Here is a 27,897-nt window from a genome sequence, read left to right as displayed (position 1 = left end):
CACCTAAGTGGTTTTGTATATGCTGATGGAACAGTAATGATAAGTGTGATAGCTGTTAAAGAAAAGATTTCACACTCAAATTATAAATTCCTGTAACCTGCTGGCATGGAAATATATTCTTCTAATTATGCCTGATCATAAAAACACCTAATGAAATAGTCAGCTTAGAAATTGTTTCAGTTTCACTTTCATTTTTTTTGGACAACTAAAATCACTCACGCATACTGAGCAAGAACTAACTTTGCAGCTTTGGATCCATACAGTTTCTGGGCTACAGAAAGTCATACTGGCAAAATGCAACCTGTCTACCATTTATGTATCTCTCCTACCTGTTATTACCATAGGGTTACATCTCCTTCAACTTGTGTCAGTCTAACTTGAAAATAGATTATAAATAAAGTTATTTACACTTGTGTGGATAGTTGTGGTTTTACTGGTTTAGTTTGTTGATGTATCTAGAGAAACAGGTAAATTGGATTCTTTACCTGCTGATGTTGCTTGTTCTGCATTTTATTAGATATGCAAGATATAGGTGTTTTTTTCCTGTATGGACTCATTCCCTCTATTTAGTAAGCTGGTCCTAGATTTATCCAGTATTCTAAAATTGAATTCTATACTTAGGAAAGCCTTAAGTAAAATACCATCAAAACTAAGGATGTTAAATGCCAATATGGTAGCTGAGAAGTACAGTAAGCCACTGAGTAGAATCTTTAACATTACTTTAACTAGTGTTGAACTAGGAAAGCCAGTCACCATTTTCTGTTTTAAATGGCTACCTTTAGGTGACCTTTTTCAGCCAAAAATATTTCCATCTTTTGTCAAAAGAAAGCTAGGGAAAAGTACATTTCAGTGCTTAAGCAAGTCGTGAATTCCTTCGTGCAGATGCTTTGGAGAATTTAACCAGGGCAGCCATGCAGGGTTTCTCATTTCTTTCTCCTAAAAATCTACTTAAATGCCTATGGCATGGGAAGAATAATTTGCACTGCCTCAGTTTAACAATAAAAAAAAGCCTGAATTCAGCTATTTTAGTTTCCAGTTCCCTGCTAAGTGGGAGGTAACATGACTGTTCACAGCATGCCCTATGTTGCAGGGACAGCACAACAAGGCTGCAGCTCACTGGGACAGATCTGCTGTATTACTCCTTTCCAAAGACTGAGATACAACCAGCACATTCTTTGGCTGGTACTCTACTTCCTAGCTGCTAGCCTCTCAACAGTGCCAGCTGCACTCCCCCATCTTGCCTTTATCAGGCTCTAGTTCTTATGGCTATGCAGGTACCATGCAAATACACTGCCACATCAGGTACCACAACGTGTTTCCGTTACGGGTCTAGATTCCAAGAACTTCGCTGTAGAAGGCCAGTTCCTTCAAACTGAAGCAGTTTTGTCAAAAACACAATTTAAAAACTGTTTCAGTGTTTAAAAAAGAAACAAAAGTACAAAGTGCTACTATTTCGTATCAATCTTGGCTCCCTGCTCTGAGATGGTGTTAATGAAGTTTAATTTGCTAGAGCTATACTTTTCTGCAAAGGCTTTATTTTCAGCTGATAAAATGCAGGTGCATGTTTTTTAAAGATTTCAAGAAATGCTTAGAGAAGTTAAATAAGCATAGTTACATTTATAGATATATATAGGAATTTAGTTTTGTTTGTAGACATTTTAATATGATTCGGCAGCAAAAAACATCAAGAAGTTGGTCCAAAAAAGAAGCCCAGCAGAAATACAGAATTTTTTCTTCAGCTTTGTTTGACTTCTGAAGAAACTACACAGACTTGTGCAATATCATCATACTCATATGTTCTCTTCAAAAATGTGTCTGTAAGTCTTAAGCCAGAAACACTCTAGAAAGGGAAAATATTCATAAGAGTTATTAGAAAGAATTACTGAGCTTATAAAACAGCAATTTTACACAAAACTATGCTATAAAGACTTACTTGCAATCCCTGCACTGAAGACAACAATGTAAGTGCAAGATGGAGGGATGAACTTGGGTGCAGCTTTCCAAGTTGCCTTCCTGAAACTCCACACCAGTGGATGGAATTAGTATTGCACATTTCTAAAACCAGATCCATAGTCCTTTCACTGCTAGAGGAAATTGAAAAACAGGAGTAAACCTGTGGGCTTTTTCTAAGCATTCAAGGACTGCAGACATAAAAGCTTGATTGTTTATTATTCTGGTTATTATTAATCAAGCATTTAGAAAATAATTATAAGGTGGCAAGCAAGATTTACTGTGATGCATAGTAATTCAGTTGCATATAGCTTTGTCTGACACAAGCATTCCATCATGGGTTTAGCAATAACTGGATAGCATAATTCTGCTCCCATTTTGGATGGAGCACAAGATTTTCCTGAGAAGTATCAGCAAACCAGACAAATGCTTTAGTCCCTGTCTTTGACTTCTATTTAGAATTATTTTATTTAAGTGTCACTTTTGCAACTCTTTTATAAAGGGCTACCATAGATCCTACTGTAAACAGAAATCAAGTCAAAACATTGATAAAGACATACAAAAGACTACTACATTTAGCAGACATTCTAGCAGTGGTGCAGAACTAACGGTAAGACCACACTGAATACAAATGGCATCATTTATTCTGATAAAATTACTTTTAGTTATAAGAATCCTGTATATGCATTCATTTCATTATTCAATGAACTAAGAAGAACTAGGACAATTTGTGATGTAAGTATGGGGTGCAATCTTAAATGGTATGGCAGCTAGTGCCATGGAATTCCACTACAGATTTTCAGTTCAAACAGTATTAGCAGATCATGATGGGGTGGAAGGGTGGGTTTGTTTCTTTTGGTTTTTAAAATCATTGTAATCCAAAAGACATGTTTCAAGTAATAGACCAGTAGTTTCATGTTGCTACAACTCACAGTAAAGACCAGGTTTGAACTGTTTCAGGAGAAAGTGTTGAAAAATGAAACAAAGACAGCCACAACTTACCCACTCAGGAAAAAGCACAAGAATCACGTGACATCATTACCTGCAGTTTGTTATTTTACATGTAATGTCAAAAGGTTCTTCCAAATTTACAGTGTCTGGTATTGTCTCCAAGGAAAGCCTTACATCACCATAACCAGGAGCCTGAGAAGGTATAAGAACACATATTCTCAGATGCTGGATAGTAAAATTGAATTTTTTACCACTCAAGTTTTCTTTTACTGCAACAAGCTTAGAATAAGATGAATTTGAAGAAAGATCAATTTTTCATGCTTTTGATTTGTACTCAAATTACAGCAGTGCTTATCCACTACCAAGGACCACCTTCTGCATAGGTTTAACAATTCATCAGACAAGGAGGATCTGTCCAGTTTATTTATAGGAAATGATACACACTTTATGACTTTTATAACTTTTCCAAATAGTTCACATCCTTAAAGCTTAACTACCCATACAAAGCTGATCTTCCCAGGAACTGTATTTTAAGACTTTTGTGTCAGACAGGTAACAGATACTATGGACAATGTAAGTATAGTTTTCCCTTGTAAACCTACCACTACCCCACATCCTAAGAAATAAAAGATCATTCATTCTCCTTACCATTTCAGTCCTCCAAGCCTCTGCCAAAATAATACGTGCCACCAATTAGAAAGGCACGATAGGAACACTTGTCAACTATCCCAGTTCTGTCAAGAACCAAACACATTTCATACGGTCTGCTAAGAAACCTATGATAAATGTCTAGTTACTACTAACCAGGGCTGGTCCAAGATGGTAACCTGCATATAAAAAGTTTTAGATTTTCAATCCCCACAAATTATAGAACCTAAGGAAAAAACAAGCTGAAAATTTTTCCTGCCTGACAAGGCATAGTTGTGACATGTTTCTGCTAATAGAAGGATGCTGTAGTAGAAGTTACATTTACAGATCAAGTAAAAGATATACCCAGAGGCCCAGAAAGCCAGTGACTGACAGGTTGGGAACAGGTTTTAGTGAAACACAGTTAATTACAGACTGTAGACAAGTGACATTTTAGAAAGCATATTAAATTGGACATTAGTGTCAATGAGCAGAAGTATGACAAACCTAAGGGAGATTTCCAATCAAATGAGCAACATAAGTTTGGAACCTTTGAAGAACAGAAAGCCAGCACTGGAAAAAGGCACACATTTTCAGCTGTACCAGGTGACAAGAAGGAATCTACTAGAAAAATTATACCCAGTTCCCTGATGACAGGTAGTTTGCCATAACATTAGACTCTGAAGAGAGATACATTAAGAAAAAAACCCAAACAATAAAAGCAGTATTTTATTACCAGCAATTGACCAAATCAAAACAGAATCAGAGCAAATGAGAAGGCCTAAACAGCACATACCTGTTGGCCTTAATGAGGTATCTGCAAGAACTGATGGCTAGAGTGAAAGGCTTTACAGTAACACCAAAAAGAGGAACATTGTTTTCATCCAAAAATGAGATAATTGCTCAGAGTATGGCATCAACTAGACAATTTCTCGCTTGTGCTACTCAAGAACAGTGCTCTCTAACTTCAGACTCATTCTAGTCTAGTCCTGGATTGAATGCCCTTGAGCAGGTGGAGCACCCCTGGCATATTGTGGACATGCATCTGTCTGGTTTAACGTCACCCAGGAAAGAATGTAGTTGTGAATTCCAAGACTACTCCACAAAAAACCCCAAATTACGGTATTTGGGTGTTTCAAGGATACTTGTTTCAAAAGCACATTCCTGATCTGAACCAAAACAATGACTGAGGGGCACAGTACAGGTAAAATTCTGGCCCTGTGGGGAAACAATGGTTATAGGGCTAGTAAATGGATTAGGAGGAAAATGTTGGAAGGTGAAAGGAGCCTAGAAATGAAATAATCTGATAGCACTGAAAAGAGGAGGAGAAGACAAGAGGGAGTCGTATCACAACTTGAAGAAGAAAAAAAAACCCACAAAAACTGCTGCTTTTCCAAAGATGTTGCTCAAAGTACACAAAATAGCTCATACTCCTCTGTTAATCAGAAAACAATGACAGATGACTAAAACGAATCCTGGAGTGTGAAGGTATGTTAGTCACCACTGTGTATCAACTGCAATTCTCCAAGGTTCAAGAGGGGATGCAGAGTGAGAGAATACTGATTTAGAGAGAGACAAAAAAAAAAATCTGCCTTTAAAGAGAAATGATAGAAAAGGTCAGATGAAAATGAGACAGTTTTAGTTAAAAAACAAGCAACAAGTTCCAAAGTAACAGAAGCAACTAAGTTTAGAAAAAAAAGGGCAGCTTATAATTTGATGGGGTTATACATATACTTAACACCTCAATTAAAAACAAAGAAGTTTTAGTGATTTAGCTGTGAATTTCCAGGATCCAAGTTTGCTTGCCTAATTCCAAGTCAATGTGATTTTCCTACAGAATTGCTTGATTTACTAAATGATGGAGGCAGAGACAGAAGCTGAAATCCAATTACAAGCATTGTAAACTCAGACTGATTTCATTGTCAAAGCTTTTTTACTTCTCTCTCATACCATCCTCAAGTCAAAAGATGTAAGTCAAGTGGAAGTGACTTAAGCAAGCCAGCAATTACAACTTAAAATTCAGGAGCAATTTATATATCAACCAGAACAGATTCAATCAAAACTGTGGACATGAAAGATAAGTAGTATTATCCTACACATAAAAATTGTTACTCAAAGAAGCCAAAATGTCTGTATGAGTTAGGGAGCACACTTCTGTGTCAACAGCTGGCACACTTAAAGGAGTTCTTTTGTCAGTGCCTTTCAGTTTGTTGCCAAACAGCATCCAGGTTAATTTTATTGTAAACAGTGTATTTGCTAGATAGGTTGCTCAATTCTGGCAATTCAAGTGCACAATCCATTAAGTTATATTGTTCAGTGCTGTGAAAAAAGAAAGAACCATGTGATAGGCCAGAAAACAGAACCTCAAGAAAACAAAAGATGTTGCCATTCACATGACCAAAAGGAACAAGAATGTTTTTGTTCAGCTGCAGTCCCTTGGAAGTGCTTTTTCCACACTTCACTGACCAAATGTATTAAATAACTTTCTCGAATACATACAGAAACACATGTATTCAGAATGAGTTCTGGAAAGTAAGCAGCTTGAACTTCTCCTTCAAGTTATTATTAAATTGTTCACTGAGTTGCCTTAAAAATGGATGCTAAGTTAAATTGATGCTTAAGTTAAACTTACCATTCTTTGGAGCTGGCTAGTTTGCAGCCTTCCTCGTTCACCCAGATTAGTTTTCCATACAATGTCTAATTTACCAATCACTGTTACACCTTTAATTACTCCAGCTTTCTCCGCAAATTCTTGCTTTGGTTTTAGGCAGTATAAGTATTGACGTGTATCCATAGGTTGTAAGTAAGTCCTTGAGCCAAAAGTAGACTCACTAAAAGAAGAAAACATTGGGTCTTAATTTAAACAGTTATTTTTAAGACAACTGAAGAACCCAACCTTTTTTCTCCATCCCTCACCAGTCTTACTGTGTATGTATTTTATTCATGGCAAAACACATAGACTATTTTTTTCACAACAGAAAACAATTCTAGAATTTATGTAGCATAGAGGACCAAGGGGGAAAAAAACCAATTCATCTGAGCCAGAAAGAACTAAGGTGGAAATCCACTTTGCTACATTATAATTTATTTATTATAGCATTTAAACAACAATACTGGTAATGTTACTTCTGCTATTTGGTTCCCTCCCAGTAAATCTGGGTCATAAGCCTAAAATTCCCATTCAGGACAAGAACTGTCACAGCAGATGCAAACACTTTGTAAGAAAAATGCTCCACTATGCTACAGGTGAACCCTTTGACAGCAAGGAGAAGACAGAATTTTTCACTTCAGCCCCCATTGCAGAAGCACCCAAACATTACCTCCTCCAAAAACCCAAGCAACTGCAAAGCACAAACAGGCAAAGTTAACTTCTACCCAAGCATCACAAACTTTTGTAAGCACAACAGTTTACTGAACACAGTAGACAATTCTGGTATTTGGTGTTTTACTAATTAACACTAAATGACATTAATTTATTTCAGCATGACAGATTTTTGTATTTCATGATCCTATAAGGGTGTTTAAAGGTGTTCCACTGATTCACCTTGACTGCTGCCTTGATAGATCTTGATCAGAACAAATGAAAACAGTTACCAGTCTACTAGACGGAAGCAAGAAGTCAGATGGGTCCTGTAAGGCTAAATATGTATGCACAGGTAAGTCAGAACCAGATGGGGGCTCAATTTTATATGGGAAATACTGAAAAAGTTATGTAATAAATGTTACCAATTATTTGGAGAGTAAACTGGGGATTTCTCTACTAGGTAGAATTACAATGTTTTAAGAATAGTATCTATAAAAAGAAAACTAACAGCTTTTCCAGCTGAATACATAAAAAGAATTTGATCTCTTTAATCAAGCCAAGTACAATCCTTCTGTTACAGACAACTAACTGTAATGCTTATGCCTCATGAAATCATAATACAGTGTTTCAAAGTCAAATATCCCAAATGTGAACATACCTTTCCCCTGCTGTGTCAACTGTGTTCAGTTCTGCAACGTTGTACATCATAGATGGCTCTAAAGACACCTTCTCCATAAACATTGGAGAGGTGGTGATATTCTGAATCTGAGCTTCCAGAAACACTTCATCTGTCTGAAAAAAACAAAAGTGCAAGTTCATGAAAATGTGATTAGTGTTATTAAAAAAGAGTAGACAGTCCTATTGTTAAAAAAGTCACATGTGTTTAGTTCATGCCTGCAAATCAAATTAAAGTAATTAATGCAAGAAAAAACCTTAATCCCAGTAACAACAGGAGCAAAAGTGTTAGTCAACAGATATCTTGCCAAACAATGGATGTGGGATAATTTCACTATGTTCTGGCTATTGCTTATTTGTAACACATTAGATCACCACTTCCCAAAACTGTCATCAACTCAACAGCAACTCAAGTTTTAATCCAAATTTTTAAAAAAGAAAAAATAGAATAAATGGTAAGGAATTGCAGTGCACAACAACATGCCATGCCAGATTACTAGTGCATCGAGATGTATAAAAAAATTGAAATAAGTGTTTGTTTAACTGAAATAAAATAGTTCAGGTACATGCTGTGAGATTTTATTCTGGAACACTGATGTACTGGCTAAAAAGCAAAAACCAGTCTCCTCTCTCCCAGCTGCATCATGCCAATGGTTACTAATATTATATGCACCCAAAAATTTAACTGGTGCTCTATCCTCAAAACATCCTCTAAGACACATCTGTTAGATGAAGCTTGTGCCTGAAGGTGGTATATAAAGACCAATTCTTGTACAGGAATGAAAGATAGAGACTATTAAATTTCAGAAACTAAAAAACTAGAGGTGTTTGCCTCACTGCCTCTGTGGAACTGCAGACCAGTGAAGTCACTTTGCAGTTCTAAAATTTCAGGATAGAATAATTACGAAAGGCTCAGTCTACTAGAGATACAAGCCCCTGGAGAAGTGAACAACAAAACCAAAGAAATGCCAATTAAAAAAAGGGTGCATGCCCACTAAATCTGCATTTACAAGAGAGTTACTGATTCAGGCAATTGGACTAGATGGTCTTTGTAGGTCCCTTCCAACTGAAATATTCTATTCTGCAAGTTCAGTATGAAGCAGTTTAGGTATTTTGTTATGATAAATTTTTAAAAAAGTATTTTTATGGCAAAGGTAGAAGGAAGCTTAATTTCTTTTTAATTGGTGTAAAAAAAGTGACTTCATTATACAAATGGAGTCCTGCTTGTAAGTCACAAAACAAAAGCAGGACAAAATAGTAAAAATATTTTTGGTCTCAAAAAGCATTGTGTTAGGAGAAATAGGGAATGGTACTGGAACTGTTTGTTGTGCCTTATAAACACATTAAACACAAACCAGCTGATAGCATATATATAGTAATGAAAACTGTGCAAGCCCCATGGGTTAGAGACAGACCTCACACTTGCAGAAGGAGCTGGAAGTAACCCCAACTAAACCATGTCTCTCAGTAATCATTACTACTACCACCTGTCACTTGATTGCTACTGTTTATATCCCATAAATCCATTGCTCAAAGTGTCCATTTACCCAAATTTTAGTTGTTTTCAATGCAGCAACCATAAGCAGAGATTTAGAAAAAGGTAATTTGAAAGGGAAAAGAAAAAACAAGCAGCATAATGAAAAAGCAAGTTAGTTTTGTGTTATTCCTAAATTGCTTTAATACCACATGGTGTAAAAAAGGATAATCCTTAAGTACTTCAGAAGAATGCAGTTTATGTTAATACAAGCCACACCTTAAAGTGAAACCAGACTACAGAAGTATCATACTAACTCAACTATCACATGCAGTTAGAAGTTGGAAAGTGCAGTTCCAGCTACTGAAAGGAAGGAAGAACATCCAGTTGCTGCTCTCTCCTCAAACCCACTGTCTCCACCAACCAGACATGAAAAGTTCTGTCACAGCTTACACAAGCAGTGTGGTAGTAAAACCTACATTTCTATGTGTCAAAAGCAGGAAATTTTTAGTAGGGATTAACTCCTGTTTTCAGCTAATGAATCTAGTAAAATTTTAGTGAGGTATTTTACAGAAGGACCCCCACAAGCAAGAGTCTGTAATAATCAACTTGTAGTTTCAACAATGGGTATTAAAGAAAGAGCTAACCACTTAAATGATTAGCTGCACATATAAAGATGAGAAAACATCAGTTCATGATAGGCAGAACAAACATTGCTTTTCCATTATGTTTTTAAAAGAACGTCAACAAGCACAGATACAGATAGGCAATTAAAAAAGCATACACATTTATAAAAAAATAAATAAAATTACCACAGAACTGAGGTCACTCTAATGGGAAAATAAAAAAAGAACACATTAGAGAAATTAGGGTTAAATGTTAAAGAAAAAGGAGGCTAACTTTCAAACAAAATGCATTTCTGCATTTTTTTTGCACCATCTAAACAAGATAGCATTAGTAAGACAGAAACATAAATAAAAATGGATGCAAACAAGGATGACATCTACATTTCTAATAAGTTATAGCTAGTATGTTTACATGGTTTACTAGCTTTGCTTCAGAACCAATCCAAAGTAGAGCCTAAGGCACAGAAGTCACAGATAAGATATGGTAGAACAAACTGACCCAAAAAAAAAGGAGTTAGTTTTTGAGTAAGTTTAAAGTTTGTACTGAATTTAAATCCATGCAATGAGTTGTACATGAAATGGAAAAACAGTCCTTGTCATTTTACGAATTTGACATATACACATATATAAGGTCTTGAAATACAAATAATGTGGTAATTCATTCTAGCAAAGCTACAATACTGCAGCTTATAAAAAATTTTGCATAATACAACCAGGAAAAACTCATTTCTGAATATCCATCATTCCAAAAACCCAACTTTAATTGCAAACTTTGTTTTCCTAAGTGTCTGCATATTTATCTCCATATGAATGTTTGCAGGAACAGAACCTTTTACAGAGCCTTTTCCAGGGGACAACAAAGTCAGTGAGAGACTTTCTATAGACTGGGGCAGGTAATTCAATCTCAGGACTGCAGCAGGTTAGGGTGACAGGGCATGCATTCTATGCACGAATTTCAGCAATCAACTTGATTTGGATGCTACTGCAATACAAGCAACAAGCAAGAAAATTAAGGTTCAGCGTCATTCCTTGCCTTAGAAAAACTGAAATTATGGATTATAATTTCTTGTAGAAAATAATTTTAGTGACAGATTTTATGACTAATATCATGGCATCCATGATATTAATGGTAACAATTTAACTAGTTAGTCAACCTTTAAAGACCCTTAGTTAACTAATAACTGACACATATCGATTCTTTTTTTCTCCCCTGCCCCCAAGGATAACAGTCTTCCCTAGTATTCAGGTCTTTGTGCTTTGACAGTAATGTAGTATCACATACAACATCTAACCAATGGCTTCTTTCTAGGTTTTTAAATTTTATTTGACTTCTGTGATCAGAACACATAGCAGCACTTCATATGCTTTCAGAAATTATATGTAGAATCATAGAATAGTTTGGGTTGAAAGGGACTTTTAAAGGACATCTAGTCCAACCCCTCTTCAATCACCAGGGACATTCCCAGCTAAATCAGGTTGCTCAGAGCCCTGTCCAACCTGACCTGGAATGTTTCCAGGGATGAGGCATCTACCACCTCTCTGGGCAACCTGTGACAGTGTTCCATTACCCTCAGTGTGAAAAGTTTCTTCCTTAGATGTAGTCCAAATCTACCCTCTTTTAGTTTAAAGCCATGACCCCTCATCCTGTCAGAACAGGCCCTGCTAAAAAGTTTGTTCCCATCTTTCTTCTAAGCCCCCTTTAAGGCCTGAAAGGCTGCGATAAGGTCTCCCTGGAGCCTTCTCTTCTCCAGGCTGAACAACCCCAACTCTCTCAGCCTGTCCTCACAGGAGAGGTGTTCCATCCCTTGGATCCTTTTGGTGGCCCTCCTCTGGACCCGCTCCAACAGGTCCATGACTCTCCTGTGCTGAGGGCTCCACAGCTGGATGCAGGACTCCAGGTAGGATCTCAGAAGAGTGGAGCAGAGGGGCAGAATCCCCTCCCTCAACCTGCTGGCCACCCTTCTTTGGATGCAGCCCAGGATAGGATTGGCGTTCTGGGCTGTGGGCACACATTGCCGTCTCATGTCTAGCTTTTCAACCACCAGTACCCCCAAGTCTTTCTCAGCAGGGCTGCTCTCAATCCCTTCATCCCCCAGCCTGTACTGATACAGGGGGTTGCCCCAACACAGGTGCAGGAGCCTGCATTTGGCCTTGCTGAGCCTCATGAGGTTCACACAGGCCATTCTTGTCCAGATCTCTCTTGATAGCATCCTGTCCCTCAGGTGTGTCATCTGCAACACTCAGCTTGGTGTCATCTGCAAACTTGCTGAGAGTTCACTTAATCCCACTGTCTATGCCATTGATGATGATATTAAAGACTACTGGTCCCATTACAGACCCCTGAAGGACACCACTTATCACTGATCTCCATCTGGACATTGAGCCATTGATCGCTACCCTCTGGATGTGACCATCCAACCAATTCCTCGTCTACCAAACAGTCCACCCATCAAATACACCCCTCTAATGTAGAGACAAGGATGTTATGGGGGATCAGAATCCCAATGACATAGACAGATCCCACTGTCTATGTCATCAATGAAGATATTTAAGAGTACTCATTCCAATACAGACCCCTGAGGGACACCACTCACAGATCTCCATCTGGACATTGAGGTAATAACCACAGCCTTCTGGATGTGACCATCCAATCAATTCCTCATCCACCCAACAATCCACCTCTCTACAATTTAGAGAAAAGGATGTTGTTGGAGACCACGTCAAAGGCCTTACAGAAGTCCAGGTAGACAACATCTGTAGCTCTTCCCTTGTCCACTTGATGTGGTCACTCTATCATAGAAGGCCACTAGGTTGGTCAGGCAGGACGTGCCCTTGGTGAAGCCATGCTGGCTGTCTCAAATCACTTCCCTGTCCTGCATGTGCCTTAGCATAGCTTCTACAAGGATCTGTTCCATGATCTTCCCAGGCATAGAGGGGAGGCTGATGGGTTGGTAGTTCCCAGGGTCCTCCCTGCTATGCTTTTTAACAAAGGGTGCAATGTTTCCTTTTTTCCAGTCTGCAGGGACTTCACCTGACTGCCACGACTTTTCAAATATCATGGAGAGTGGCTTGGCAACTACATTGGCCAATTCCCTCAGGACTCATCAGGTCCCATAGACTTGGGTATGTCCAGGTTCCTCAGGTGGTTTCAAACCTCACCTTCTTTTACAGTGGGAAGGACTTATGAGTGGTACTACATCAGTTTGTTAGGTAAATTGTTCAGTTAATATAATCCAAAAATCTTTGAAAAAATTTTTTAATCAATCATATGGATACTATGGTAATGGGAGTTGCATAAATTCCCAAACAGGAAGAACAAAAGGCAAAGGAGGATTTCGAAACCTTTATAGAGAAAAAAGAAAGCCAAAGCCAAAAAAACCCATAAATACCAGCTCAGACACCAAAGGTTCTCATAGATCTTTATCATGAGGAATTGGTGGCTATTGAGGAATCCAGTTGAGGAATGGAGTTTAAGTCCTTTATCAAGGCCAGTAGTAAAACAATTTTTCTTAGAAAAGAACACTTTTGACCTATGTCAAAAGTTTGCCCAGAATTTATGTTAGAGGTTTTTACTTCTATTCATTATGAATTGTTTCAGCACAAAACAAGGTTTATACATGAAGTATAGACAGACAGCAATATTTAATATAAGATTTCTCTTCCCCTATCTGAAACAATAATACAGTCCACGCACAAAACGGAGGTTTATTTTGTTGCCACAGGAATTACCTAGTTTAAGATTATTTTTATTCTTAAGTCACAGCAGTAGACATTTCCAGACATTCTCATTTGTGGATAACACCAGTTCTATAAAGCGCCAGTTGTATGTGATCACGTTCTGACCCTACTCAGATATTTCACGCCTGGTCAGCCTAAGGATTAAAGCCTGTGGCCTAGATACATGTACCAAGATATCTTTATGAAAATGTTTTTCTCTTTTCCTCTGTACTATGATATTTAAATCACTTGACTTATGCCTTGATTACCTTCCCTCTAAATAAATTACACACTATGTATTAAATGTCTCATAATTTACATGCTATTAGTCCAAAGCAGAGAGAAAAACCTTTATGTGACATTTCCTGCACAACTCTAAACAAGACAGATATTTGCACCTGGAACCCTCATTTGCAGAGCAGAAATTCTTATCTGTTATTTCTCCTTTCTGTTTTCTCTACTGATACTGTCAGAAAGGGACAAAAATATACCGTTCACACCTCTATAATTTTGCATGAGGAACCCCAGGTGTGACTACGATGGAGATAAGTAATTAGAACAATAGGTTTGGAGACTCTCTGCTTTTCTACATGCAAATTCATAGCACATATCTACTTAGTTAAGAACAAACAGGAGAGCAAAACATTTTCCACTTATCACAAGTTATTTTTCACATTGCCAAAATTCCATATGTTTTCTTCTTCTCTCACTGACACCTTGGTCTTTTTTCTCCCATCTACTATTCAGGGCAACATAGAACATCTACAACTGCACTCTATCTTTTAAACCTTTTCAAACAAACTGTTTAAGAATACTAATTAAGGTTTTCAACCAAATGAATAGCAGTGTACTAGTTCACCATATTTCAGGGGTTATGGAAAAAGTTTAATACTCAAAATGGAAGCTCTCTAAGTCCTTTGGAAGTATCAGTATGAACTTTGTACAAAGAGTACAGAATAGAATGCTCACAAATTTAAGGTACCTGCTTTGTGATAGTGAGCAATTAAGTGATAATGACAGAAACAAATGTCCTAACTTCCTATGTAATGAGATATTGTAAGTTTATACCCTACAACAGACCTATATAATACACATATGCATAGGGAATGTCTAGAAATAAAAAGAACACTATATAATTTGTAAGTTTCCACTATCTGTGTCATCTTCAGTTGAAATTCTTACCATAAATAGCCAAAGATAGATGCCTAAATATGCCCAAATAAATATACAAGGCATATATCAGGTCATTTAGTTTTGAAGCACTCTATAACTGCCACAAACCTAAAAATTAATTTTAGGTAACCTAATTCAAGTTTCCTCAATGTAAATATGACCCCTCTGCTCAATAATTTAAATCTAAATTTCCCCAGTCTGGTAAATTATTATCTGCTTTGTGAACAAATAATCTCCCTTACAGTAAATACTCTATCAGCCTAAATATACAAGCAATAATTGAAAGTATTTTGAGTTCATGGGAAAGCAGAAAATACACAAAATTGTCAGGACCTTAATGCAATTGACTGACATGTCTGCCTAGTTACCATCTCTTTCCCCACTTCATCAAAAGTATGTCTATTTTTAAACTAAATTATATAAACCCATCACCTATTTTTCTCTTTAGAACAAATTATCCTTCTCAGAAACATGTGTATTTAAGAATCTCTTTCAATTTAATCTAACCACCTAATGTGAAGTAATAAACCCAGTACACCAAAACCAACCCAAATACATACAGGTCTCACTTACCTCAGCATTGTAGAATTTCGTTTTCACATCTAGTGGCTTAAGAACCTGTATGAAACGGAAAACAAACAGATTGTCAATTGGCTTCTCAGACACCTTTAGCATAAACTGTTTAAGTCCTAGGACGTTTACTAAATTGTTATTTTTCTTTTTGATATTATATAGAACAGGCACATAATTGAATATATGATACAATCAACTCAGCTAAAACCTCATTATTCAGAGTATATACTTGCTGCTTCTTATTTGCATGCTTGACTGGTTTGCCATTAAACAGTTTTCTCAGAGTGAAAAATAATTCTCCACTTAAGCACTGGCCTTAGGAAACCAGACAAATCCAGTGCACTAAGTATATCTATGTCTTTAAAACAACATTACATCCATCTTGTATCCTAAGTGGCCTGCACTTGCTTTCAAATCTGAGCAAGAACCATGTAACATTTACAAGTCTTTCAGTGTTGTGCAGCAAACAAAAGTTGCTCCAGGCTTCTAAAAATAAAAGAAAGAGAACTATCGATGTGATTAGCTTAACCAACGAACCATTACTAGGCTTCACTTCCTTCTTGAAAATGCAACTGTTGCAAGAAATGAAAAAGCCTATAAATCATGGCATTAAATCAGTAAAACAATTTGATGATACAAAAGGTGATAATAAAGTGTTAGTTCTTAAGTGCTTGAATTTTGTGCATAAAGCCACTACAGTTAACACATTCAAAAATGAAATGGATATACACTGATGTAACTGGGAGAAATAATCTTCTGTTATACTTGTAAGGAAACAAATTTAAATTATATCCTGAAGACATTTATTTCCCTTTATGCAGGGAAACTTTTATTTTATTTACATAAGTATACTGCATCCAGAGACAACCCTGAAGTTCCAAGTTGTGAACAAATTCTTTAGCCCTGAAGAATTCAAGATTAAAAAGTAGTCTTCACAAAGATTTCTGCATGGTTGAAAAAGAAGCTGTTTAACACCAACTATAACACTGGTTCAACATAAAAGATCCTAGAAAACATAACTGAAAAAACTGAGAATCTGTCAAAGAGAAAATGTGTTTTTTTGTTATAAAATAGCTGGTGGCACCTCAATCACTAGCAGCCATTAATTCCCATTGTAAAGACATTGTTCAGTTTTCTGAAATGTTTTTTTTTTTTCCCCTTTTCAGACTTTCTAACACGTGTCTCCATGCCATATTTAAAAAATAACAACCAAAATTGCTCAGTGAAGTGTGTTTCTCATAATGAATCAAAGAGTATTTACAGAATGCTGTTAAAGTGTATATATACTTTTTGAGAAGCTCTTATGCTTCCTTCCTTGAAGGAAGAGCTTCAAGTTTGAACAGATAGTTGACCTTCGCTATTTTGACATTAAAGCTGCCTGTATTGGATTCAGTCACAAAAAATAGAAATTACAATATGCATGTAGACACCTGAAAAATGTGCACAAATGTCCTGGTTTCAGCTGGGATAGAGTTAATTTTCTTCCCAATAGCCAGTATAATGCTCTTTGCTGAATCTGGGGTAAAAATAATGTTGATGTTTTCAGTTGTTGCTAAGCAGTCCAAGAGTGTTCAGCTTCTCATGCTGGCCTGACAGCAAGAAGGCTGGAGGTGTCAGGGAAGCTGGGAGGGGACACAGTCAGGACAGCTGACCCAGGCTGGCCAAAGGGATATTCCATACCATATGATGTCAGGCTCAGTATATAAACTGGGGGAGTTGTCTGGGAAGGGCCACTGCTCAGGAACTGGCTGGGCATCAGTCGGCAGGTGGTGAGCAATTGCATTGTGCATCACTTAATTTGTATATCCTTTCACCATTATTATTTTTTTCCTTCCTCTTCTGTCCTATTAAACCATCTATCTCAACCCACAAATTTTACTCTTTTTCCCCTCAGTGCCTCCCCCATCCCACTGGGGCAGGAATTGAGCAAACAGATGGGTGGTGTTTAGCTGCCTGCCACATTAAACCACAACAACAAATAAGTTGCCATATCAAATCTAAAGGAGACAAATCGACATCTTCAAGGCTCTGGCAAGAACAAGGGCAGGGAAGGGAGAGGAGATGAGAACTGGAAGCCTGTAGATGTGTACATTAGTGATCAGAAAAAGCAACAGAGGCACCAGAGGGACCAAATACTGAATTCATGGGGAAAAAAGAATGGAGAAATTGAAAGGGAAAGTTTCACAAGGACAGCAAGACAAAACAAAGATGAAAATCAGCTTCAATAAAGGTGAAGAAACACTTCATAGTTTCTGGGTTCAGAGGAGAGTGTAACACGAAAATTGATATGGACTGACTTTCCCTAGGACTGTCTGGAAACACCTTTGACTAATCAATACCTGCCATTTCAAGTCCACAAGTACTAACATCATTTGGGTGTTCTTTTTCTGTAGCACATGGCAATTTAGCCTTCTAGAGACTGAAATGCTTTTTTCTGAAGTATCTAGATGGAATACTAGAAAGGAGCAAAATGAAGTCACCTGCAACTTGCAAAAGATATGTGTCTCAATTATATAAAAGCTCCTGTATTGCTAGACACTCTGTGAGAGTATCTAAAAATGTGTTCAGTAAACCATGTCATCTAATCCTCAATTCTATGAGAGGGAGCAAACAATTATCCAAGCCTCAGCATATTTCTCTAAAAAAATAAACATCCATTAAATACACAGCTCAAATAGACTCTTTCCTGACAGAACCAGTCCACAGATAACAGTAATTTCCCGCTGTCCTCAGTTACTCTAATCTCAAGTCTTGAAATTTGTGCGGTGGAACAAAGTTATCTATCAATTACTTCTGTGGATATTAGTCAGACATAATGCATTAGACTTCTTTGCTTAGTTTCCTATAAAAACAAGCTGCTACATTCTAATTTAGAAAAGGTTATACACACTAAAAGAAAAATCTTACAATCTAAACTCAAAGGTTAGATGTGTCAGAATGAACAATACTTTCTGTTTAAAAATAATCATAAAGCTGTCTGCTATGAAAAGTTTTTTTAATGAGTAGATTTTTCTTTCTCAATAATTGAATAAAAATAAGATGCAATATTAGTATTTCTGAAATGTTTAACTGCATGATAATTAGAAACCATCAGTTCATGTGAAGTTTGAAGAGGCAGTTCACTTTTAAAAGTCAAACATATTTTTAGTATGTAAAGGTGCTTTTGAAGTATCAGATTTTTAAAATGGGTTTTCAAGATTCGCTTACTAGAAGTAGAGAATACTTCACGCAATACCTGAAATTTGAAGAACTTTCTGAAGTACATCTTCTCTCCTGTCTGTGTAGTGTAACTCACTGCACAAACTAAGCTGAAAGAAACAAATTTTTAAAAAATAGTTTTTAATTACTTAATTTTATGCCTATATCAAAGCAGCAACAGAATAGCACGCATGTGCTGCAGTTTCATTTAAGCTCATTTAATCATAGAAAAATATAAAACGTTACATGTGTGTTCCTATCTCCTTTACTTCATGATGGATCACATCATCAATGCAACAGTCAGGTTTAAGTTCTGCCACTGCAGCACTAGAAGCTGAAAGGTTCAAGCGCTGAGAACTTGTCTGAAGATCAGCCTGGGGACAGAAAAACAAAGCATTGGTTAGAACTGCAGCTGCTTAGATCCATCTAAAGAAAAATAACTGATGTTATAAAGTTCTAGGTTTCACTGAGCATTTGGTACCCTACATGCTTTTATACATATAATCTAACCAAGATACGTTAAGATGATGAGATACTTGTCAAAGCTAAAGACAAGTTCTAAAAATATATATAAATGGTCCAATCCTTCAACATGCAGCTTATAAAATCTCTATTTACTTTTTACATTGAGTTCGACAATGACTTCTGGAGTTTCTATTCTCAATGTAGTATTTGCCCAGCAGAAAATAAAAACATATGCACTAGAGAAGAACTCATTTGAAATATAAGCAAAATACAAGTCAATGCATGCTTTACAGAAACTTCCTTTGATGCCCTCATTGAAAGTGCAAGTAAGCAAATATAACTCCAATTTTTTTAGCTGTGGAAGTTTTGGTACACCAGTTCTCCAGAGAAGCTTTATAACATATCCATATTTTTAATACACTCCCAGTTTTTCACTTTAATCTTTAAATATTTCTATCATCATTTCTATTTTTATGTCTTATTGTTTCCAATTTCCAGCTATATTTTCTGGATTTGAAAAAGTGACAGATATTTCCTAAAGTCTGTATGTTAGCATTAAACACACAAGATATTGTCAGAAAACATACTCAACATTTTATTTTTTATAAATCCAGTAAGTAGGTTTATCTTCACATACCTTCACCAGTATGTCCTTGACAACTTGATTACTATCATTGTGTACACTAATGTAACTGGAAAACGTCTCTCCCAGAAATATATTTCTGGGTTTAAAAAGAAAAAAATGTTTAGTAACAGTTATTAAAAGAAACCAGAACATTTCACTGAAACCTCTTTAAGTTCTAATTAAAATGTATTGACAAACATGCACACACGTTTGCAGATCAAATCCTAAAAGTACAGTGGCATTTTCACACCCATACTTCTAAATGTCATCCTTCTAAGATAAACAACTTCAAAAGAGACCAAACAAATCAGAATTTTTTTCTAGATAAAAATCTAAGATGAATAAGAACATGGCTTACAGTACCCATGAAAATCACTGCAGTAAACTCTGTTAGTATAAGATGTAGTTTATAGTAGTGGATTACATTAGAAATTCACCTACAGCTACAAATTTCTTTCCACTTTCAATCCTTATTACTGAGTCAGGCTACAGACAAGGAACACCGCACAGCACATGTTTATATATTACATCACATTATAAATCAAGCCACAGATTATTTTTAAAACAAACTAACATCTCATTGCATAATAATGATGTTCAAAAAGCAAGAAAAATAATAAACACATTAGTGTTAAATGAATCCTAAACCTTGCATGTTACAGTTACAGTAATTCATTCTTACCCAAAGTTTTGAGGCAAAGTGAGCATTTCTCCTAACATCAAAGTTTCTGCTCCCTTTACAGTAGAAGGATCATCTTTCATGAGCTGGTTAAATAGATTACCTGTAGAAATATCAAATTGCCAATATCTAAGTATTCGCTACGTCTAAAGCTTGGTCTACATTTAAGTTACTTTATTTTAGACATACTTATTTTACAACCAACTTGTTTAGGGATGAAGTACATATCTATAGATTTGCCTATAAATTACAACTTACTTCCAAGCACTTCTGTCCAATGAATCATTCATTATACATACTGAAAGGTGCAATCTCAAAGGCATTGCTCAAACTAATGCTAAACTTTAAGGGAAATTTTGCCCAAGTAAAGCACATTACATAACAGAAGTAGTGAACCCCACTTACGTTCTTCCCCTGCTTGATTTGTATTTCCACACAACCCTCTTTTTTTGAATCTCTCCTTTGCATCTTTTATACTTGACTTCTAGACTGCAACTATTACTGGGGGACAACCCAAGGATTCCAGTTTATGACTGTACACCAAGCATAACACAATTCAAAAGTGGTGATTCTTGCAAAATCATTTTCCATAGAACATACATATGTTGCTTCCAATTAGCAGGGCATTTTCTCCAGGTAAAGATAGTAACACCAAAATTTCTGCAATTACACATTTCTCTCACAACTGTCTTCCATTTTGTGTGTTAATTGCTCAGACTTTGAGGGCACATGTTTGCAGTATCATCACCATGCTTTCAAAGCTGTAGGACAAGAGTTGTATTGGTGTACCATCATATTATGCTATAGCCACTATCACTACCTGGTCATATGTACATAATAGTCAGTAGGAAATACATACCTGGCAAATCTCTTTCTTCACAAGTCACTGGAATATTAGTGAATAAAGTAGGTTTGGTTAGCCTCATCACTGAAAAAAAAAAAATCAGAAAATAAACTATAGGTCAAGGAAACAAGTATTTTTTAATTTTTTTTTTAAAGTATAATTTTGTCTTGCTCTCCTTCCACCAAAAAAACCAACCACCACTAAATCTTAGCCTGAAAAAGGGTAGCACCCTTTTGGACCACCTGGTCATTTTTCCAATATAAGAAATTCCCTGCTACTCTTAGATCCAAGAGCACTCACTGGTAATGTCATTGCTCCCTCTTGCTTTATTCCCCTGGTGCACCAGCATCCACTGCTTTCAGTCTTCTGTGTGAAAGGTCTTATACCTGATACTTGTTAACAGTGCTAAGTGCTTTGTGGACTTCAGAAGTCTACCAGTTTCATTTTTTTTGTGGACACTTCTAGGCTAAGTGCCTGTTCTGTGATCCTCCTTGCTCTACAAATAGGACATAATGACCTAGTACAGACACTTCAAACTCCAGGTTATTAGGAATTGCATTTACATCCTAATCTAAAACATATGCAAGATGGAGTATAAAAGCCTACACTATTTATACAACCACTTTCTTTTAGTTACAAACTTTAAACACAAACCAGCAAAACCACCACAAAAACCTCAGGAACACACACAAAAAAAATACTTTGTCAATACTGACAAAATCAAAATCATTGAGATCTTACTAGAAGTAGACTTTTTTAATAGCAAGCGGTATTTTCAAAGGCTATTTTAATGCAGAATACTCAAAAGTACATTATTTTTATTTGTATTACAGATTTAAGATGTTGCTGCTTAAAAGTATTCCTCCCTACTCATATAAACCAACAGCCCTAATCTTGCATGTAGCTTCTCAAAGCATTCACATGAAATGAAGCTGAGCATTTGTAACCTCAGGTGTTGAACCAACTATGTAAAAATCACTAATTTTTTTTCTTCAAAACTTAGACATAAAATGATATAATTTCTGAAAACTAAAACTAAAAAAACCAACATATTTCTCTTGGCTGCAACAAGTTGATCAACATCCTTGCACTGACACATGTATCGTGCTTTTATCTTATTGTACTTTTGTACATCTTATATGTTCAGTCAGCATTTGCTATTTTCAGTTGTGTAAAATATTCAATTATTTCAATATACATTTGGGTGTGGTGTGCTGTATTAGTTCACAAGAACTTACACTACCATATAGCAGATCTATGCAAGTCAGCATCAACAGAAAATCATAGTTTTCACATGAAAAGGTAATACATTCTCTTTGCTATGGTGAAAAGTTGAAAAAAAATACCTCTGAAGGCTTAGAACCATGACATAAATAAAAAGTCCCAAAATACACAAAACAGTAAATGGAGAACCAGATTCAACATCAAAAGTGAGAAAGATAAATACTGAATTATGCATGCATAAGAACTAAACATTTCTTGAATAGTTCAAAATGAAAGTCTGGATTTCAGCTTGTACATCGGTGCTACCCAAGACTGTAATAATTCTGTAGAGAAACCAAATGTGGTGTTCCACTTTTTATTACATGATAGTTATGCAGCTGAGATGCTCACAGCTAACAGTACATGTATCATTATTTGCATACAAGCCAACCCAAAGAAGCAGAAAGCTGACAGCTACCACTGAACAGTGAAACAGATCTCTCCTGTTTAGGAAGATATTTGAATAAATATAGTGGAAATATATTGTTGTCAGTTACCTAATTTTATTCACATCTCCAGTAAGCCCATATAAACTAGTACTTGCTGATTGCTTCTAAGGGAAGAGCTACAGATCAAGTTTAGTCACATTTAAGACAATAAATAAACAAATAATCATGGAATGAAGTAAAAATCACAAATAAATTAAGATATGTAGTTATATGAAATAGGACTACTAAATGAATATTAGAAAATCTGTATCTTTGCAAGATGATCGCTCATCTCTAAGATCCTCTACACAAAATACAACATTAAATAAAACTCAAATCACACCTGCATTCTATTCCATTATATCTTTAAAAATGCTGACACACAAAGTAACTTTGTTACTATTAGTGCTGAGCTCAGAAAAATAATTTCAGTTAAATAGCTTGGCTATATAAACTTTACAACTAGTAATGACCCTCAGTTACTCTAAACAACATTTTAGATCAGTTTTGCTAAGTGGCAATATTAACTGTCACAAACACCCTAAATGTCAATATTAGACTGTCTTAACATTCAGTCAAAGTTTATAAATACATATCAATGATCCAAACTGAGCAACATCCTTAATTTTAAACTACAAGAAGATACGTAATGCCTATAATAAAATATAATTATTCCAACATAAGGCTGTCAAAAGACAAGTGTATGTAAGTCCAAGAGGATTTTGTTTAAATTTTACACAGATGGACCTCTGTTATGCTTATGTGCACTTTTATTTAGAACGCTGTTAATGATAATCTAACTATCTTGAAATACCATTCCCTTACTTTCCCTGTTTTCACTTATTTTCCCCCTTTTCCAGATGCCACAGACCTTGACCTCCAGCTACAGCAAAATTATCTGGAATTAGGAGGGGTGTCTAAGAGAAATACATACTATTGCAGTCATATGGAACCCAGTTTAACTGCTCTAATGACCCTCCAAACATTAAACTGAGTAGGGACAGTATGACCTTGAAATACTTTATTTTTTCAGGTGACAAAAATTCATGCTGAACTCAGCCTTTTATCACCATAAAATGCATTCAAACCCTTACAGACCTTTACCATCCATAATGACAACAAATAGAGGTTTACAGATAGAAGTCTGATTTCTTTATTTCCTGACCTGTATCTGGAAGTTACTGCTTTCTTTGTTCCCTAATATAATTAGAGACAAAAGACCAGAAACATCAGGGGGAAAAAAGTCTTATTATCAAAGTAATGAAACAGCAAATGCGAAGTTGTTCATTATTTTTCAGCAAACAACTTCCACTGAAACTTTCATTAGTATTTCTGGGAAAACATAGATAGCATTACTACGGCAGTGTACACATGCAATAGAAAATAAGTCTGTAATTCATGCAAGGGCTATGCCTTCATTAAAGTCCCCACACACCCTACTTTCAGGAAATAATCAGATCTTGCAAGTCTCAGTGTCAAAAATAATTACAGATCCTCATAGCGATTATAACAACTCACTTAAAAATATTTTTCCCTCTCCTAATTTCAAAGAGGCACAAGTAAGGATGTACTTTGCTTGACTGAAAGCATAAATTTTATTATCTAACACAGCTTGCCATAATCATCTGGAATTTTTTTTTCTCCCTTTAGACCACTGAGGTAGAGAAGAGCTACAAAATGCAGTACTAAGCCAAACAGACACCTGCTAATCTTAATAGAACCATTCATAAGTCTCCTGGCAAAACAAAGTTAAATAAACACATTATTACTGTTTAAAAACTGTAGAAAAGTAATATTAAGTCTTTTTCCACTCAGTAATTCATCAGGTGTTCTAACATTTGTATATTCTAAGCTGCTTTAAAACTACAGTACTTCAGACAGCAATTTTATTATTAAACTCCACCTTACAATTATAAACTGAATATAATTCCAAATTTATGTACAAGCAAATTCATTTTATCAGTAAGGCTTAGCTTTTCCCTAAGAATATTTCTAACATATTCACAGTATAATATATCACAGAAAACCCATATCTGTCCCACAGATCTTTGGATAGTAGCATTGCAAGATGGCAATTCATTCTCCTTGATGAGTCTATTCAATTTTATCCAGATGTCCTCCAAATTCTGATTATTACAAATAGACTGTTCAATTGTCCACTTTCCTCTATAAAACGCATGCAGTTTTAGTCTTTCCAAATTATTTTGCAGTTCTTGAGATAAAGGAAGAATCTTTTCTTTAAGCTTAGGGCTCGGGAGAGAGACACTCCAAGACCTTTTCAATTTTTGTTTTCCATTAGTTGGTGGTTCTCCTTGATTCTCCAAGTCAAATGGTCTGTGAACAGTTTGTGCTTGGATTAAAGTCTGCCCATGTTTCATGTTAGACTGAAACTCAAGGAGATTTTTCGTGCAGTCATAATCAGGAGATCCTGTACCATATTCTGAATGTGTGGAAAGTTGTTTCAATTCTTCTGCTTCCTCACAAGAAATAACAGGTGGCTGCTTTTTTGGTTTGAGGGGAAGTCTGTAGAAATCATTTGGAAACCAGGGTGTAAATCTTGGTAACTGACGAATGGGAAACTCCTTCACTGCTGCTTCCGCCAATTTCTGCAGTTTTATTAGATCTCTCTGATGTGGTCGATAATGCAAGACCACTTCCATGCTTGTACAGTAGCAATCCAGTTATTCTTAAGAAAAGGAACAGTCTCTTTTTTAGGATTCTGAAATCTAGACTGAAACATCTTATTTACAAGACTTTTCTTGCCCCATGCTGCAAAGATCAGTGGAAAACAGGACCTAAAGCAGAAGTATTATAAAAAAATAAGATACTACCATATTAAGAAAAAACATTGCTAGGATATTTTACAAAAAAAACAACATTTAGTGGAAATAAGAGATATATCAGAACGTTCTACTTTATCCAGGCTGAACATTAGCAACTGTATCCCATCATTACCAGCATAACTTCAGCACACTGAACATTATCCATATGTACCTAGTTCACTCAACACTGTCCCTTGCAAGAGTATTATTTTACTGTCACTATCCCATATTTGCCATCTACCTGTCGTTATTCCTGCTATATTGTTGTGATGCATCTTAAAAGACATACAATCACTACTGCCTATGTTCTCAAATTGACCAGACGGATCTATTTTTTTTAAAAGTATCTTCCTCCTACACTTCAACATTTTAAGCCAGGGCATATAAAGCAACTAGAAAACACGTGTGTGACAAAACCCCTTCCTGAAATAGTACTGACCGACACAGCAGTTTTTAAAGTCACAGGTTAAAGGGGAACTGCTATAGGCAAATTAAAGTTATTTGCTTCCATTTCATATCAGAACTACACATTTAGTTTTAGTCTCAGAGCTGCTGAGCAACACATGCAGCCATCCTTTTAGTCCTTAACCTAAGGACCTGATAATTCCTTAATTTATTAAACTTCTAGAATAACTAAAAAGCTCATTAAGTTCTTAAATATTCTAGACTTTCATACATCATTGCTTTCTTTCACACAGATTATATTTGGGGTCGGGTAGGGGGATGGGTCAGGCAGAACTGCAAACACTACTATGAAACATAACGTGCTCTCTTGGTCTCCTGTTTTTCCCCCCTAACAAGTTTGCAATCATTTCAGGTTCCCTGTCAGAGCTCAGCAACATAGAATGATATTAAAATAAGTAAAATCTGGGATTGTTTAATCATTACACTGTCAAGATTTTGTTTAAAGTAGTCACAATGCAAAGAAACCCTGGTATCTTTCTCACCTCTGCAAAATCTACAGCCTGGACACTGCACCCAATTCAATACAAACTGAAGGATTATATTGGTTTCTCGCAAAAGCAAAATGATTCATCATAAAACTTTTTGCTTTTAATTAATTACTATAAAAATGCATTTGTAATGTCAGATGATGATGTTTCATATTCTCAGGTTTTTGGCTTTATTTTGTGTGTGTCCATGTGCATGTGTACATACATGAAAAAAGGCTTGTTGATCCTTCAATTATGGTTAACAGATTTTACTGTGACATGCAGGCACCATTAGAAACTGTCTCTAGGAGTATTGTAAAACTAGTAAATGGGCAGAAGATGGGCTCTGAAATCATCCACACACCTGCATTACATTATCGATCTGAGTAGCCTCACTGATTTAGAATGCTTGCAGAATTGAGATTATAACCAACTATTTATAACTCTTACTTAACTAGCAGCATTTACATTATAAATAAGCATGGTTAGGAAAAAAGAAAGTAAATATTATGATTGTCGACTCAAATGAGAGGAAAGTAGATTAGGGCTTTTCAGTGTTTCAATTGCTGACTTACTGGTACCCAACTGACAGCAGAAACTATCAAATTCTTTACAGGGGTCTCTTGATTTCTGTATTAATTCTGCGAGGTATGCGAGAAACATTTTTATTTTCACTATTCGTAATTCCTGAATGAAGGATGTAAGCCCAGTAGCTGTGCCTTAAACTAGAGGTTAAAGGAGCAAAAAACATTAAAAGGGGAAAAAACAAACAAGAGACAGCAGGGAAATTCCATTTTTTAAATTTTTTTTCCTTGTAACTGCTAAAAGCCTCGTGCAAAATGCAACTGTATCGCACAGCCTCGACGGGCCCACTAAGCAAGGTGCACACACGTGGGAGGGCCCTCTAACAGGTCGCCGCCACCAGCCTCCTTTCACCCCCGGGCGCCTCCCACCTTGCGCCCCACCGCCAGGCGCTCCTCCCCGGCCGTTCCCTACTCGACCTTCTTCTAAAACGCATGGAAGAAACGGCTTCGCCTCCGGAACGGACATGGTGTTTCACGACCGGTTCCCAACTCGGAGCCCGCGCCGCCTCAGCTCCCCCCGCCCCAGCCGCAGCGTCCCACCTCTCCCCCGGGCCCGGCGCGCCGCGGCCCTCAGGGCCAGCGGAGGCGCTGCTGCCGCGGGACGAGCGGCCTGGGAGGGCGGGGAGCACCGGCGAGCAGCACTGTCAGTACCTTTCAGAGCCAGCAAGTGCTCCTGCTTGGGCTGGTTAACATCCATGGCGCCAGCCTTCACCCCTACAGCAGGGCAGACAGACCAAAATACTACCGGCGGAAGAAAACGCTCGGCCGATGAAAGGCAGGATGAACCTGTACACAGACCCCGGGCGCGATTAAATACCGGCGAACCCGGAAACAGCTGTCCCAGGATGCAACTCGTTACCGTCACGGCACCAGCATGGCGAGCAAAACTACAGCCCCCGGAACGCACTGCCTCCCGTTCCCCACTGGTGGACGGGGCGGATCAGTGCTCCGTGGGCGGGGGGGGGGGCGGGGGGGGCACCCCGTCCC

The 27,897-nt window shown here is 36.8% G+C and overlaps 2 protein-coding genes across 2 annotated transcripts; both read right to left on the bottom strand.

The window, feature by feature from the left end:
- Nucleotides 1–1,735: 1,735 nt before the first annotated feature.
- TRAPPC13 (trafficking protein particle complex subunit 13) lies at nucleotides 1,736–27,607 on the bottom strand (the record flags this gene model as incomplete). The annotated part of the gene is made up of 13 exons (XM_082013534.1): nucleotides 1,736–1,840; nucleotides 1,934–2,084; nucleotides 2,993–3,093; nucleotides 6,161–6,359; nucleotides 7,491–7,624; nucleotides 9,794–9,811; nucleotides 15,071–15,115; nucleotides 18,306–18,378; nucleotides 18,515–18,642; nucleotides 19,371–19,455; nucleotides 20,041–20,140; nucleotides 20,897–20,965; nucleotides 27,562–27,607. The coding sequence occupies 13 exons, from the start codon at nucleotides 27,605–27,607 to the stop codon at nucleotides 1,736–1,738; spliced, it is 1,254 nt and encodes a 417-aa protein (XP_081869660.1).
- SHLD3 (shieldin complex subunit 3) lies at nucleotides 24,483–25,232 on the bottom strand (the record flags this gene model as incomplete). The annotated part of the gene is made up of 1 exon (XM_082013535.1): nucleotides 24,483–25,232. One exon carries the CDS (start codon nucleotides 25,230–25,232, stop codon nucleotides 24,483–24,485), a length of 750 nt encoding a protein of 249 aa, XP_081869661.1.
- Nucleotides 27,608–27,897: the final 290 nt, after the last annotated feature.

This window comes from Phaethon aethereus, assembly GCF_964289735.1.
Source record: "Phaethon aethereus genome assembly, chromosome: Z".
In the NCBI taxonomy this organism is placed as follows: Eukaryota; Metazoa; Chordata; class Aves; order Phaethontiformes; family Phaethontidae; genus Phaethon; species Phaethon aethereus.
Note: the sequence above shows the minus strand (reverse complement) of the source record. Positions and strands in the feature narration are given on the sequence as shown.